The sequence below is a fragment of the Pygocentrus nattereri genome, chromosome 12 (genome assembly GCF_015220715.1).
Source record: "Pygocentrus nattereri isolate fPygNat1 chromosome 12, fPygNat1.pri, whole genome shotgun sequence".
Taxonomy (NCBI): domain Eukaryota; kingdom Metazoa; phylum Chordata; class Actinopteri; order Characiformes; family Serrasalmidae; genus Pygocentrus; species Pygocentrus nattereri.
This window is the reverse complement of record NC_051222.1, coordinates 11,430,337-11,444,661: the sequence shown is the minus strand read 5'-3', so window position 1 is coordinate 11,444,661 and position 14,325 is coordinate 11,430,337. Positions and strand designations below refer to the sequence as shown.

The window sequence follows — 14,325 nt, the reverse complement described above, 5'->3', positions numbered from 1 at the left end:
GGACTCGGGAAATGATCATTCTAATCGATCATGATAAAAGATGTTGAGCTGCATTAATGTGTAAATTACCAGGTGGCGATGGCACAAAATTTATGCCCAAAGCCCTTTTTTAAAAAGTAGCAGTTAAAAGTTGTGTTTGTGACCGGAGTCTGCAAAGACCTGACAAAAGTAGATTTATTTATTTTTTTATTTATAACTGATTCAGGAGGTTGATAAGTTCTTATTGCACAAATCTAATATTTTGGTGGGTTTTGAGTGTGAAAGCTTTTCATGACCAAAGCTGGGCTGTGTTGTGTTTTTAGTAGAAACTTGGAAGTAAATTATCTGGATTCTGGAGAGCCCTGTCCTTGTCACAAGGGCGTAATTCCATGCGAATTGTAACCAGTGAATGTCTCTTGCATGTTAAGGAAAGGTGGAGTCACTAGTTTAATAAACAATACCATTCGTCATCTGCGCTTCATTATCTCATTAGGAACATACCTTCTCCTGGTGTAAATTCAATTAAAGACAGGAATAATTTGTTGAAACTAGCAGGGAATCTAAATCACCCAGTGATTTTCTATTTTTCTTTTTCTTTTATTTGATTAATGATGATGGGGCATTCAAACAGAGCATTGTGTGTGCCTTCCAACAGATGTACAGAGCTTTCTTATTCAGCTTATGAAGAAATTATGTTCACCGAAGTGGATATGCATACCTTTTTGTAGTAAACACCGTTAATTTCAGGTTATTTCTACAAATTCAAAAATGGGGTGAACTCTTTGGACCGTTCAGGAGGGCAAGAGGCAAGCAGAGAAAGAATGAGTACTCAGTTTGTGTTACTTTAACTTCATTCTGATCCAAACGCAGCCTGTTATAGTACAGTTACTGCAGAAGCTGAATTGCCCAAAATAATGACACTATTTGGACAGTTTAAGAAAAAATGTTAAAATTTCATCAAGACTGATGTTGATTATTTCAAATATATATTGTCATGATGATGACAAGAGTGGTCTAAATTTTGGCTGAATGACTGTTTGATAAATGAATAGCTCAATTGGAAAAGAATATGTCCATGTGTACACTTCAGTCTAAATTACTCTGATTGAGGCCATTTGGAATACAATTTATATCCAATTGAGCGAGGTGGGTAATCCTGTAAATAATCCGTTAAATAGAATGTATTCAGAATGTATCTGATTACATTTTCAATCAGAACGTAGCGACATAGCAAAAGTTTATAACGATCAACAAGGATATATCTATGGTTCAACATGGTGGGAGCGGAAACTGGTCTGCAGAGGAGATGAAGTTTCTGCTCTGAGCTGTAAAAGAGGGCGGTGGGACGGACGTCCAGCTTATGTGTCTCAGAACACGACGTCTTCCTCTTGGCCTTCTTTAATAAGGACATGTGAAGGATGTTTTTCTGAGTCTGACGTAATTTTAAAACAATTAAAAACAAGTGTGCCACCTGGAAACCCATCTCCCTCTGACTGGACGTGATGTTCGCTGTCATGATAACGTTTACGCATACGTGTCATTTAGGATCGGATTACTTGTGAGCATGTAAACAAAGATTTTTCCGTCAGATTGTTGAATAGAGTGAGCAGATTAACACTTCAATCTTATTCTGTAATGGGAATGTATTCAATCGGATTAGCAAAATTTTTTGCATGTAAACGTAGCCACTGATTGTGTTTTTCTTTCACAGGAAGCCAGAAGACTTGTCCAGGGAAGTGGTACAGATTCAACAGAGGGAGCTCAATCTAAAACAGCAGAACTACACACTCACAAGCAAGTAAGCAACAAAGCATGTCCAAACATACATGGAATTGGTGTTATTTAGGTGAGGCTGGAAAATGTGGGTGTTTCACCATACCACAATATACCAAATCATCACCAGACGCTGGTGGGGAGGGGAAGGGGTGAGTAGGTGGGTTGGTATTAGGGCGGCACACATGCATTTTGCAAATGAGAGGTCTGTTAATTTTTTTATTAGGCTAACTTTTTTAAAGTTTGGTTCGTCACTGCACACTTTGTGTCATTGAACATGAATCTCAAGCAGCACAAATTAGGCCAACAAACTTTGCTTATGCTAGGAGCAACATGGCTGATGGACCAGCTTTATCATTTAGCCTCCTGATATAATGTATTACCTAAGATGTACTTGATTTTAGAAGGTACACTCAGCTGTATACTGAACTGAGGTTCATCCTCTTTCAGAAACTGTGCCACGTCTTTATGGCCTCCTTACTGATATCACTGACTCTTTCCATAAGGCAGAGCTTTTCCTGAGGGCTTAGACCACAACTGGTGTTCTGCAGATCCTTGTTCTAAAAATGTATGAACAGCATTCATGTGCTTTCGCTTAATTAACAGTACAGTGATGAATGGTGGGGCTGCATGTTTTTTGTTTTGTTTTTTTTTTTTTATTGTAAGCCATGAAGGCTAGAAAAATTATTAGCAATATGTGTATTGACATCATAGTTAATCATAGTTACCACAGTTTCAACTACTGATATCTAGAAATTGGAGGATTCCATGAGGTTGTTTATTGTTTAGCTTTTCTCCATAGGATTTTATACATTCGAATTGATGCATTTGATTGGTGTTATGGCTTGTTTCCTGTAATGTGAAAAGGATGGTTTTAGCCTCATATATTAAGATCAGTACTAATTCAGTGAAGGACTAAACTGAGCTTAAACATTATAGTTTAAGGATGGAAGCCTCAAAGAAATACTGGACCACCTTTACCACTGTACCGTTTTAAGGCTGAGTCAGGCTTCCTGCAAAAGTCTTAAGTCTCCATATAGATTTTGAAGATTTAAGGTCCTAAAATGTCTGAATTTTTTTTTTTTTTTTTTTTTTAACAAATCGTCTCTCAATATAAAATTCAAGGAAGTCTGTCTTAAATAAGCCTGATCCTGTATTGTTGTGTTCTGTACACTAGTCTATTAACAGACATTATTCTCAACCTGCTGCTGGAATAAAGTTTTTATAAGCCAGCATTACACACGCCATGAATTGGTCATTGGCCACAATGTTATCTCTTACATATACTGCATTTAGCAAGACACTCTTTTCCAGAGCGACTTACTTTCCCTACATAGACAAAGCACTTTTTGTATCTTTGCTAGTTACAAATAGATTAGAGAGAGAGCCAGTCCTGTGCTCAGATACTGCTGGAAACAAAAGGCCATGCTGATAACCAGAGAAAACGGAACAGAATTAAACAAAATGGTGAAACATAAAACAATTGCTTACTTGGTGCTTATGCTGTATAAAGAGAAGTCTTCAGTCTGCGTTTGAAGACCATGAGAGAGACTGCTGTTCGGAGAGCCAGTGGGAGTTTGTTCCACCACCTGGGTGCCAGGACAGAGAAAAGTCTTGATGCTTGTCTTCCACGCGTCTTGAAGCATGGTGGGTCAAACCGAGCTGTACTCGAAGCTCGAAGGACTTGACCTTTGCCATCAAGTAGGGAGGGGCCAGTCAGGAATAGCCTAACAACCAAAGAATTGCAGCCAACAATAGTCCTGTAGTCAACTTACTCTCGAAGACAGACTTGAGGACAGCAGAACAGATAAAATGAAAGACTGAAAAGTCCATGCGAAGTCTGTGTAATCTCAAAGCATATATTCAAAAATGTCATTGAGTGCTGGGTGTGGTATTTTTTTTTTTTTTTTTATGCGTGTTATGAGGTACTAAAAAAAGTGTAAAATTTGATTTCAAAAATCGTGCCGCAAGTAAGTGCTCAGAGGTGTTGACTAGGCTTGGACAGACAGACAATGGCATCATCTATAGTCGATGGCTGAAACCCATGTTGAGCCAGCATCGAAATGTCAACCACTCCTAGTCCACACCGACAGCGGGACGCTCCTTGCCTGCTGTCAGAGCGTGTGAGTGGAGCGGAGCGGCAGACTTTTCTGCTCCTTGCTCAAAGTATTTCTTTAATCATTCCTCTCTGGGTTTTCTATTTTCCGCTCTTTGCTCACACGTTAGAAAAATGTCTCCATGTCAGGTCCACATGATCCATTTTGATAATTGTTTTATGTCTTGAATGTATGAACAAGATACTGCACATTTTGTTTCTTTAATTCTATGTTTTGCTGTTATTAAACGAGAAACTACTTAAATACTCTGTGGTACTCAAGAAGGTTTAGACTAAAACGGATGGCCCAACTCAGAAAACTGCTGAGAGTAAATGAAGGCATTGGCTTCTAACATGCTCTTATTCATCATTCTCACAACGAAATGGACGACACGAGACTGACCATGTAACCATGTCTGTTGAACTTTTTTGGGATTGGTGAGAGTTTCCAGTATGTATGCCTGCTGATCAGCTCCGCAGCACAGACGTTGTGTATAAATTGTTAGATTTAACAATTTGTTTTTATATTACTTTGATAGCTGTTAAAGCTAATACATTAACGGACCATTGACAGAGTAAATTATAAACAGCACTGGTTTTTTTTCATGACCTTAACATCTCTGCCAAGTTTGACCCTTCAAACCATCTACAGTAGGTTCAGGCTGAAGCCCAGCTGCTCACACTCTGTGTGTCGCTGTCATAGAACAGAGATGTTAAGAGGAGACTGGTCACTCGAAATTCAAATGGGGTAGCTCGTAACATGAAACATTAGGGGTAGGAATCTTTAGGCACCTCAAGATTCGATTCGATTATGATTTGTAGGGTTGGGATGCAATTATAAAACGATTATTGATGCATCTTTTTTTCTATACAGGATTTTCTCACTGTGTGAGCAGTCTGTGCCTTATTGACCAAGAACTGGCGTGCAGACTGCAGGTCACATAGCAATTATGTGTTATTTGCATTTATAAGCAGTGCAGTTGGTTTCCTGATACGTTAAATCTGCAACGAGAGACTGTCAAACACTAATAATTTGTGAAGACGAATTGTCCCGGTCTACCTTAAATGGTGCCGTATTTACATTTGGCACCTCAGTCAGAATTTTAGGTGGAATGGAAAAATTCAGACAAGAAGCTGCGAATGAGAAACAGCTTCAGCCTTGTAAAACAGACATATTACAAGAAACTATTCAAGTTTTCTGGTGGTGATGGAAGGAAAGCAGATATAGCTAAAGCTTTAAGCAGAGCAAATCCGTTTTCATTTATATTTTTAGCCTATACTAGGACATCAGCACACATTAAACGCTGTGGATCCCAGGGTGGCTTGATTTTTGTTGAAAGGACAAAATGGCTCTTCTTAACATTTGGGTTGTGACTCCTGACCTAACCTGGCTTTAATGCACAGCGTGCCTGTCGGATTTCTCGCTCATCCGGTTGTGTTTTTGTTATGTGCCGTTACAGACTGTCCGGGTGCTGCACTTCTGCAGTTCTGGCTTTTGCGTTTCGTTAACATTATGTAACATTCACACCTGCATTGCGATGCATCTAAGAATCGCGTTTTCCCCCACCCCACCTAAACATGGTGTCTGTTTGTGAAGAATGCCCTGCCTTTCAATAAAACGAGCTAGTCGTCTTGTTGGTGAAGCCGCCAGCAGGAAAAGCTCCACCTCCTCCAGATTTGATCAGTTTTTGGAATGCGTATATGTGGCTTGTAATTTTGGTTTTGTAAGTCTCTCCTCTTTCAAAGAGAGAGGAGCCTGGTCTGGAGTGGGAATAACTGCCTGCCAAGATGGCCATTGAATGGACAGACTTTCGTATAAAGACTTTGGATACAATCCGCAATTGTTGCTCTCTTGTCAAGTACAACTTTTAAAGGGATAACTTCAGTACTTCCAGCATACTTCGCCACGCAGTGCTCGAAAGAGACCTGGTAATAAATCAACAAGCAGCAAACTAACAAAAGTAACAGCCACCTTATAACCTTGAAGCATTTTGTGCTATATGCGTGTTGCATTGTCGGTGCTTGTTTGTGGCACACTGTTACAAAGGGTTCAAAATTTCAATTGGGATACCAGGTGAATACTGCCCTCTACTAGCTACATCAGGAATGAAAACTGGAAGCTGCGTATTGGAAATTGTGATTTTTTTTTCATGGTCAAACCCGCATTTACATGTAAATAATGTTATTGAATTATTCAAATCATTTATTAGATGCATTTTGATGAAACTTATTTTGTCCACTCAGACAGATAATCAGATAAGAAAAAACATGCCTTTTCATGATCAGACTTGAGCAAGTAAAATAATTCACGTAGATATTTGTTGGAACATCATCTTTTAATAACTCTGCTTATAAAAATAACTGATTTGACCCCTTTAGGGTTGTGTTTGGACTATATTTGTCCAGAAGCACTTTCTTGCTTCTTGAGAGGTTTGCTAGTGGATCTCAGCTGATCCTTCTGCCTTGGTCTCTCTTGCTCTTCTCTCTTTCTTTCCCTTTCTCTTGCTCTCTTAATTCAGACAGTAATTGGTCGATGGAAGCCGGTGTGTGTCAGTGGTGCATAACTTGTCGCTTGAGTGGTTGAGTCAAATGAATCTCTGATGTCAGCTTCCTTTAATGAGCTCTACACTCTCTTGACGCTAAGATTTATCTAATTATGAATTATGATGTCGTCTCAAAGAACATCACGCTGTAAGGAGGCTACTGTTATTGCCTTCACAAACTCTTTAAAAAAGTTTGTTGTGTCTTTTACCACCTTTGTCATATTGTTATTGTACTCTATCCATTTGTCCTGTGTGAGACAGTGTTTCTTGTGAAATGAATCTCTGAGCCAGTGTTGTCATGGTGACTAATGCTTTTTGCCGAATCATTTTCAGTTATAATTTTTTGATGCTTTTGATCTACGTGCGCCTTATACAGCTGAAGTTGTGTAGTGGTGTGGTTGTGGTCGTTTTCTTGTTGTTCCCCTTCCTGTTTTATTGAAAGACAACTTGAAAGTTACTGATCTCTTTGGTATGACCAGCTCTACTACTACTTTTGGTTGAATGTTATCATTTTAACATAAGTGTGTTCTCTACATTTCCAATATTGTCAAAACATAGGCTTTAATATGGAGTTGATCCCAATTAGATGCAGTAACAGCCTCCACTCTTCTAAAAAGGTTTTCCACTAAATTCCAACAGGACATTAGTTGGCTTACAGTCTGACTTTCAGGTCATCTCATCAAGGGGTTGGTTTTGAGATCAGGGCCGAATTCTTCTACACCACATTTAGCAAACCATTTCTTTATGGACCTCCCTGAAACGGTAAAGATTCCTTCGTCAAAATTTGCCACAAAGTTGTCATCACACTATTCTCGAAGTTGTCATTGTATGCTGTTGCGTTAAGATATCGTTTCTCTGGAACTAAACTTGGGGTTACACATAACGATTTTAGCCCCGATTCTCAGTCTGGCAGAGTCTGAAATTTTTTTGGCAATAGTTGCGTCAACTGTTAGTGTAACCTAGAAGTGTATACTGCTCAGCGACTGAATCAGAACAGACTTGTGCAGCAGACAATGGAAACTGAGTGCGAAAGAAGAAAATACAGAAAGTAAACAGAGAAAAATGGTTGAAAGTCTCTCACGTCTTTCAAGTCTCTCAAGCTTTTTAATGAGATGAGTTTAAGGCACGCGCACAATGAAGTTTATGTACATTTAAAACTCTAAAAAATACCAGACTGATCACATTTTTAAATCAATAACCCTCACTTAAACATGTTTACCTGCTCCTTTTCTTACTGTGTCAGCACAAACAGCAGAGTATGGCATTCATGGGCTGGAGGTTAGAGAACCAGCTTTGTGAACGGAAAGTCGCCGGTTCAATCCCCAAAGCCAACAATGCATGACTGAGCTGTCCTTGAGCAAAGCATTTAACCCCCAACTGTTTGCCGGGTGCTGCAGGTAGAGCTGCCCACTGCTCTGGGCAAGTGTGCTCTTTGCCCCCTAGTGTGTGTGCTCACTAGTGTGTATGTCATGTTTCACTTCACTGATGGGTTAAATGCAGAGGTGAAAATTTCTCCGTTGTGGGACTAATAAAGGTCACATAATGAAAACAGCAGCAGTAGCAGCAGCTCCACCCTTGTTTATTTGGGTCTCCTAGTAATGCGAGAACGCAAGAGTTTGTGTGAGTTCGCTCACGTTCAGCGAGTACCGCTCGGTTTAGCAGCAGCTTAAAAGTTGAGTAGTGTGTGAACACTGATGGCTTAGTGTGGATCCCCAATAATTTCAGTTACCCGAAATAATCTGCAGAAAGCAGTTGGTTAGTGTGAGATGCCCATTCTTTTTACAGTCTGTTAAGGCTTTAAAAGTGGTTTAGTGAAAGCGAGGCTTAAGAAAACTATCCCCCTGCCATTAGTCCCATTAATCCCCCTCCACCAAACTTTAAAGCTGCCATTGTGTATTAGGGCAGGTAGAATTTTCCTAGCATCTTCTACATCCAGTTTAGTCCATCACACTGAAAGATGTTGAAGTGGCATTGAACGCTCTATGGAAAACGTTTCCACAGCTCCAGAGTTCAGTGGTGGTGTTCTTCACACCACTCCAACCAATGCTTGGCATTGTACATAGTGATCTGAGGCTTCTGTGCAGCTGTTGGGCCATGGAGACCCAATTAATAATTCTTGCAATGAATAATTCTTGTGCAAGTGTTGCTTCTCGGTGTAGGTTGGAACTCAGTCCACCTAGGACAAACACATTTTACACTTCAGTGCTTCGTAGCCCTGTTCTGTGGGTATGTGCGGTCCACTGCTTCACGGCTGAGCTGTTGGTGCTTCTTCTTTCCACTTCACAATAACAGCTCTTACTTAATTATGACAAATTGATTTTTTGCCACATTGAATGTCACTGAGCTCTTCGGTCTCACATTGAAAGTCACAGAGCACTTCATTCTACTTCTGGAGTTTGATCTTTGGAGATTGAATGCACTTGTTAGCAATGACTATGCCTGAAATCTGCATCATTTTGTCCACCTACACAACATGGCCATTGTTACTGTACACCTTTAACTACACTTTGTAAGGAATTTCTGTATTTTCTACAGTAATGTACTGTATTAACAGCACTTTTACAGTTATATAGCATTCTGTTTTACAATTCCATACAGTGTCCCATGGTCAATTCTGGGAAAATTAAGTCATATTTTACTGTGTTAAACACTTACTGTGTGCATAGTGATGTATATTTTGTATAATTGTGATTATACATCATACATACTGATTTAATGCAATACTTTTTCAGTGTTCCATTTTTTGGAATATTAAAGCTAACTGAGCAGCATTAAAACTAATACAAGCTAGGTCCATAATAGCATGCTAGCTTACCTATCATAGCCTGTACTTTTTTTTGGTCATATACATCATTATGTAGCAGAATTTGATTTTCACTTTGTAGGAATTTTTATTTTAAGTGTCCTTTTTCTTTGAGAGCATAGATATTGTCATTTTGAGATTTCCAGTGTCATGTTAGCCAAGCTAAAGGTGGTGTAGCTTCACTGTCCCACAATGAAGTTAATACTATACAGCATTTAGCTTAAACGATGACCTTTGTAGTTTGCAAGACATGCATGAAACACATTTTACTTCTTATCTTATTTTTCAGTGAATGCTTTAAGTAAATACTTAAACTTTTTTGTTGAAGTACTTCATTTTAAAGTTTTTTACTTATTTATTTATTTATTTATTTTTACAGTTTCATTTTTTAAATGTATGTGAGTATATTGCTGCTGTCCAAAAAAAAAAAATCCCCCTTTTTTGTGCATAATTTATGATGGTTGGGTCAATGGAATGCTTCAAAACAGCTTTGAATAAAATTTACACATTTTTTTTGGACAGCAATGGTCAGAACAGAGGATGTTGTTGATAACATTCAGTAGTATAATTATTTTAGACAGACCTTACACAGTATATAATAGTTATTACAATATGAGTGCTTTAAACAGTTAGTGTACATTTAGAGTCATTTTACAGTGTACTCAAACTAACAAGCTAATGTAGTGCAGATAATCATTGCAAAAACTAAATAAAGCAAGATGATGAATTACACCCAAGCTGAGATACCTTGCTGGATGTTGGAGAAGCTTTGTCCACAGAAAGTGGCTTTTGCTGGGCGCTCTGCTAGAAATATATTGCAGAAGCCCTGTGGACGAGGGATTTATTTACTGTCGCTATAAGAGCTCTTTCTCAGTCCACCCGTTATGACCCGTTATGTGGCTCTCCACAAAGGTTTGGTTAAATCCAACTCTAGAAATACACCTGCTTCACAAAAAACTGCTTGGACAAGGACAAAATATTGCTAATACTAAAAAGAAGTGTTAACAAGAGAGTGTGAATTTCTTTGTGACCCAGAATTAATTGCATATATTTAGTGGAAACTGCAACACATTCAAAAGTGTTACTGAGTTTGATAGAGGCTTGAACTGGTGCTTTGCTCACTTCTGTGGTGTGGACTGTAATGTTTGCGCTAAGCAGACAATAGCTTAGTTATCTAGCTCATCATGTCAAACACCACAGTACAGGTTTGGTTCCAGCTAACTGATGCCAGAATGGCATCAGTTTAAAAGGATATATCAATCCAAAGTTGAGTGAACAGTGTTAGAGCCAAAATCCAATGTGTTCTGTGGTGTGTGCACACGGTTGTATACCTTACTATAGGGTTGTATAACCCTAATTGAAGCTCAGTAGTCACCAAATAGCTTAAATAATTCTCTGAAAACACATCACGAAAACTTCTTTCAAACTGCTCACACTGCATCCACCACTTTGCCAGTGTAATTAAGGACACAGCATGACGTACTGTGAGCTATGAAAAATGAACACGACTGCAGGCAGCCGCTGTAGACAACAGGGCCTGTATTCATAAACCACCTCAGGTGTAAAATCAGTATTTGTGACAATAACTATCATAAATGCAGGGCAATCTGATCCAAAATGAGTCCAGCAGCCCTGGTGTTGTCTGAAATGGCTGCCTAAGTCATTGTTCACTTTTATAGCTCAAGAGTCATACTGTTCTCTACACCTCATCAGCAAGAGCTGGAAGCCCTTGTAAAATATTAATTAAAAGAAATACTTTTTAAATAAACCATTAGGGTGTCCTTAATGTCCTCATGGTGTTAGCATAGATGTTTGTTAACCGCAGTGTGTATTTAGCAGTGCTAAAGTCCACCGTTACTTTACTCATTTAAGACTTTACCTTCAAAGGAACCATGTACAAAATGAGACGTTGTTCCTGAGTGGTTAAATATCCAGCTGACTTTTTTAACGTCTATGAATAAATGTTAAATAAATATAAAATGTTTCCTGTTAAGTTTCATATATTCCTGTTTCCTTTCAAGTTGAGTATTTTTACCATTCTGCCATGTCGGCATGAAATACAGTGTATTGTATGTTCATAAGAAGCTGACGCAGTGTTTTGCTTTGGTCTCATTATTCGGAATTGAATGCAGAGAGTGATCATACACCTCATCATATCCATCATTTCCACCACAACCATATCATCCTTGCATCATCTTTGCAACTCAAAAACTGAGCATTTGAAAATGGGTGCTGTCTCGTACGAGGTCCATCAATGTCACAGTTCATAGATACGCATTTTAAGGTATTTAATTTGCTGTAGTCAGCTGTTTATGATGTCCAGGATTCCACCAGATAAAGTGTAATTCCAAAACAGTGGTTCAGAGATTATTCTAGACAGTAATATTTTAGACCAGGGGTCGCAACCCAAATGTTAAGAAGAACTGTTTTGACCTTTTAACAAAAATCAGACCACTTTGAGAGTCATTTTATGCCCAATTTATTGAAGTACTGTTTTACCATCTTGACTGTAAATGTGTCAGTATGTGCTAATGTACTAGTATAGGCTGAAAATATAATATAAACGACAACATATACTTACTTTACTCTGCTTTTAAACTTTTCTGCAAAACTAAAATACTTTCTTGTAGAATGTCCCTCAACATTGTTTATTTTATTATTTTTTTAAAAAGAGGCTGAAGTTGCTTCTTGTTCATTAGGTTCTTGTTCAAATTTTCCCGTTCCACCTTAAATGGCACCTTAGGTGCCAGAATGTAACATTTAAGGTGGAACGGGGAAATTCGAACAAAAAGTCGGTGAATGAGAAACTGATTTCAGATTTGCGACTTTTTAGTGTTTGAGCTGAGTGCTTATAAATGCACTATAAAATATGAATGTTCGTCTTAAATCTTTCTCTTTGTTGTTTCATTAGCTTCTAGCTAGGCAAGACTGTTGTCTGCGTTGCTGTGTTGACCAACAGTCTGGGCGGCCTATCTTCAGGGTTAAAGGGTGAATTAGAAGTTCTGAATTAACTCCAGTGTTTAAGACCATTTATTGTTAAAACTGTTTTGAACGATCAGCAGAGCTTTATTTGGCTTCAAAGGATTATTATTTTATTTTTACCCACAAATCTAATTCTGCTGTGGAGCTGCAGGTAAGTGTGCTGGTAATGTCAGACTTCCTGATAATGTAAAATTTGAAGTAATGTTAGGTTCAATGTGGCAAAATACTAAAGAGTAAAGTTTAATTTTTGAGTTACAGGGGCTAAATTCCACCCCAACTGTGGAGTCACCCATTCATGGTGGAGATGCACATGTAGGGTGGTGTTAGACCAGGGGTCACAAAAAAATTACCTGGGGGCCACTAACCAGGCTGTGTTTTCAATGAGGGGCCAGATTAAAGGATCGTGACAAAAAGCAGTGGGAAAAGGGAAAATGAACTATTTTAATATATAATAACTATGTACACATACAGAAATCCAAATACATTTTGTTCAGTGTTTGCTCAGTGCTTGCTTTGTGCTTGCTCAGTGCTTGCTACCAGAAACTTCTCTTCGGTCACCTCAAACTGGTCGTTTATTCCTCTGACAAATATAGCCAGGTGAGCAGTATCATTCATGTCTGTACTCTCATCAAGCGCTAGTGAATATGCACTGAATCCTTGCACTTTGGTGCACAGCTCATCATAAATAGCAGAAAACTCACTGATCCGCTCGGCTGCAGCATTCGCAGTGAGACTTACGTTTCTGAATAAACTCGCCTTTTCTGGGCAAAGGATATGAGCAGCCTGGAGCATGCAGTCCTTTAGAAACTGTCCCTCTGTTAACGGCTTCCCAGCTTTGAGCTCACTCGCCACACAGCTTGCCTCAACTGCAGCATCACTTTCTCTTTTTGCTCGCTGGAAATAGTTTTGCTGCAATGAAAGATTTTTGCGAAGTTGAGCGACTCGTCTCTCCCTCTCTTCTCCCTCATACCCAGCATACTGCTCTGCGTGCTTAGTGGTATAATGACGCCTGAGATTGTGCTCCTTAAGCACGGCAACTTTCTCCTTGCATATCAGACAAGTGGCGGTCGCGTTAAACTCAACAAATAAATAATCGATCGTCCAGCTCTCTCGAAACTGTCTAGGCTCCAAGTCAACTTTTCTTTTATTTTTTGAGAGTTTCGAAAGAGACATTTTGGCTAACAGAATGTTTTTGCCGGGAATGGTGAGCACATATGCGTAGACATGTAGCCTACGAGTGGATTGGACTTATCTGCTAATCACCAGGCAATGCTGCGTAAGCAAAACACACACACACACACACACATACATACATAAAAAAACACCAAAATACAACAAGTTAAGATAAAATATAAAAATGAACATAATAAAGCAAAAATAATTAAATTAATAATTTAAAGTTTGTTAGACAGAAAAATCTTAGTTTTTGATCTGCCTCTGTTTTACCAATATTAACTTTACATGTAAAACTCATGCAGTTTCATCGTGTTGGTTCACTGGCTTTTTTAGTTAATAAATATGATGACTATACTTGCGTTGCATATCCTACCCTACTGTAAAAACTATATATAAAAACTATCTATATTTTGATGTTTCGTTGAACTGCTAAATAAATAGCAAATTTTCAAGCTTAGTGGTTTAGTAGAGGAAAAAAGTATTGGATCAGTATCAGTGTGAGTCAAAGCTAGATTCAAACTTCTTGAGTGTTTTTCTGTTTTTAAATAAAAATATTACAATGACATGTTTTCCAGACTTATTGAGATTAAAACTGTTAATCTGAGTGAGTGTAGCAAGTTGTCATTTTAACTGTCAAGGGAAAAATTGGAAGCATGTAAAATTTGTATTGTAGTATTACACAGCAATTCAGTTACCTTAAAGGCACTCAAATTTTTAAAATTCTTTTTTTTTTTTTTTTTTTTTATTTAAAACTTTTTGAGAGTTAGGAAACCGCACACCCTCAGTAAAGCATGTATGGCTAGAGCCATAGACTAAACAAAGTACTTTAGTATCTGAAGTTAAGCTGGTGGTGGTGTTATATTTAGTGTTTTTATTTATTTATTTAATTTATTTATTTAAAGTTCAATCGATTAGTTCTGTCAGCCACTCAAGGGTTCAGTATCAGAAAAGAAAGTGGTATTATGCCATCAGCA

General features: G+C 38.3%; 1 protein-coding gene across 2 annotated transcripts in view; it reads left to right on the top strand.

The window, feature by feature from the left end:
- mad1l1 (mitotic arrest deficient 1 like 1) overlaps positions 1-14,325 on the top strand; it is a 111,872-nt gene that overhangs the window by 18,131 nt on the left and 79,416 nt on the right. For both annotated transcript variants that reach the window (XM_017717427.2, XM_037543179.1), the window contains exon 10: positions 1,691-1,777. In XM_017717427.2, the coding sequence (XP_017572916.1) occupies positions 1,691-1,777 (87 nt within the window). The remainder of the gene's footprint in view (positions 1-1,690; positions 1,778-14,325) is intronic.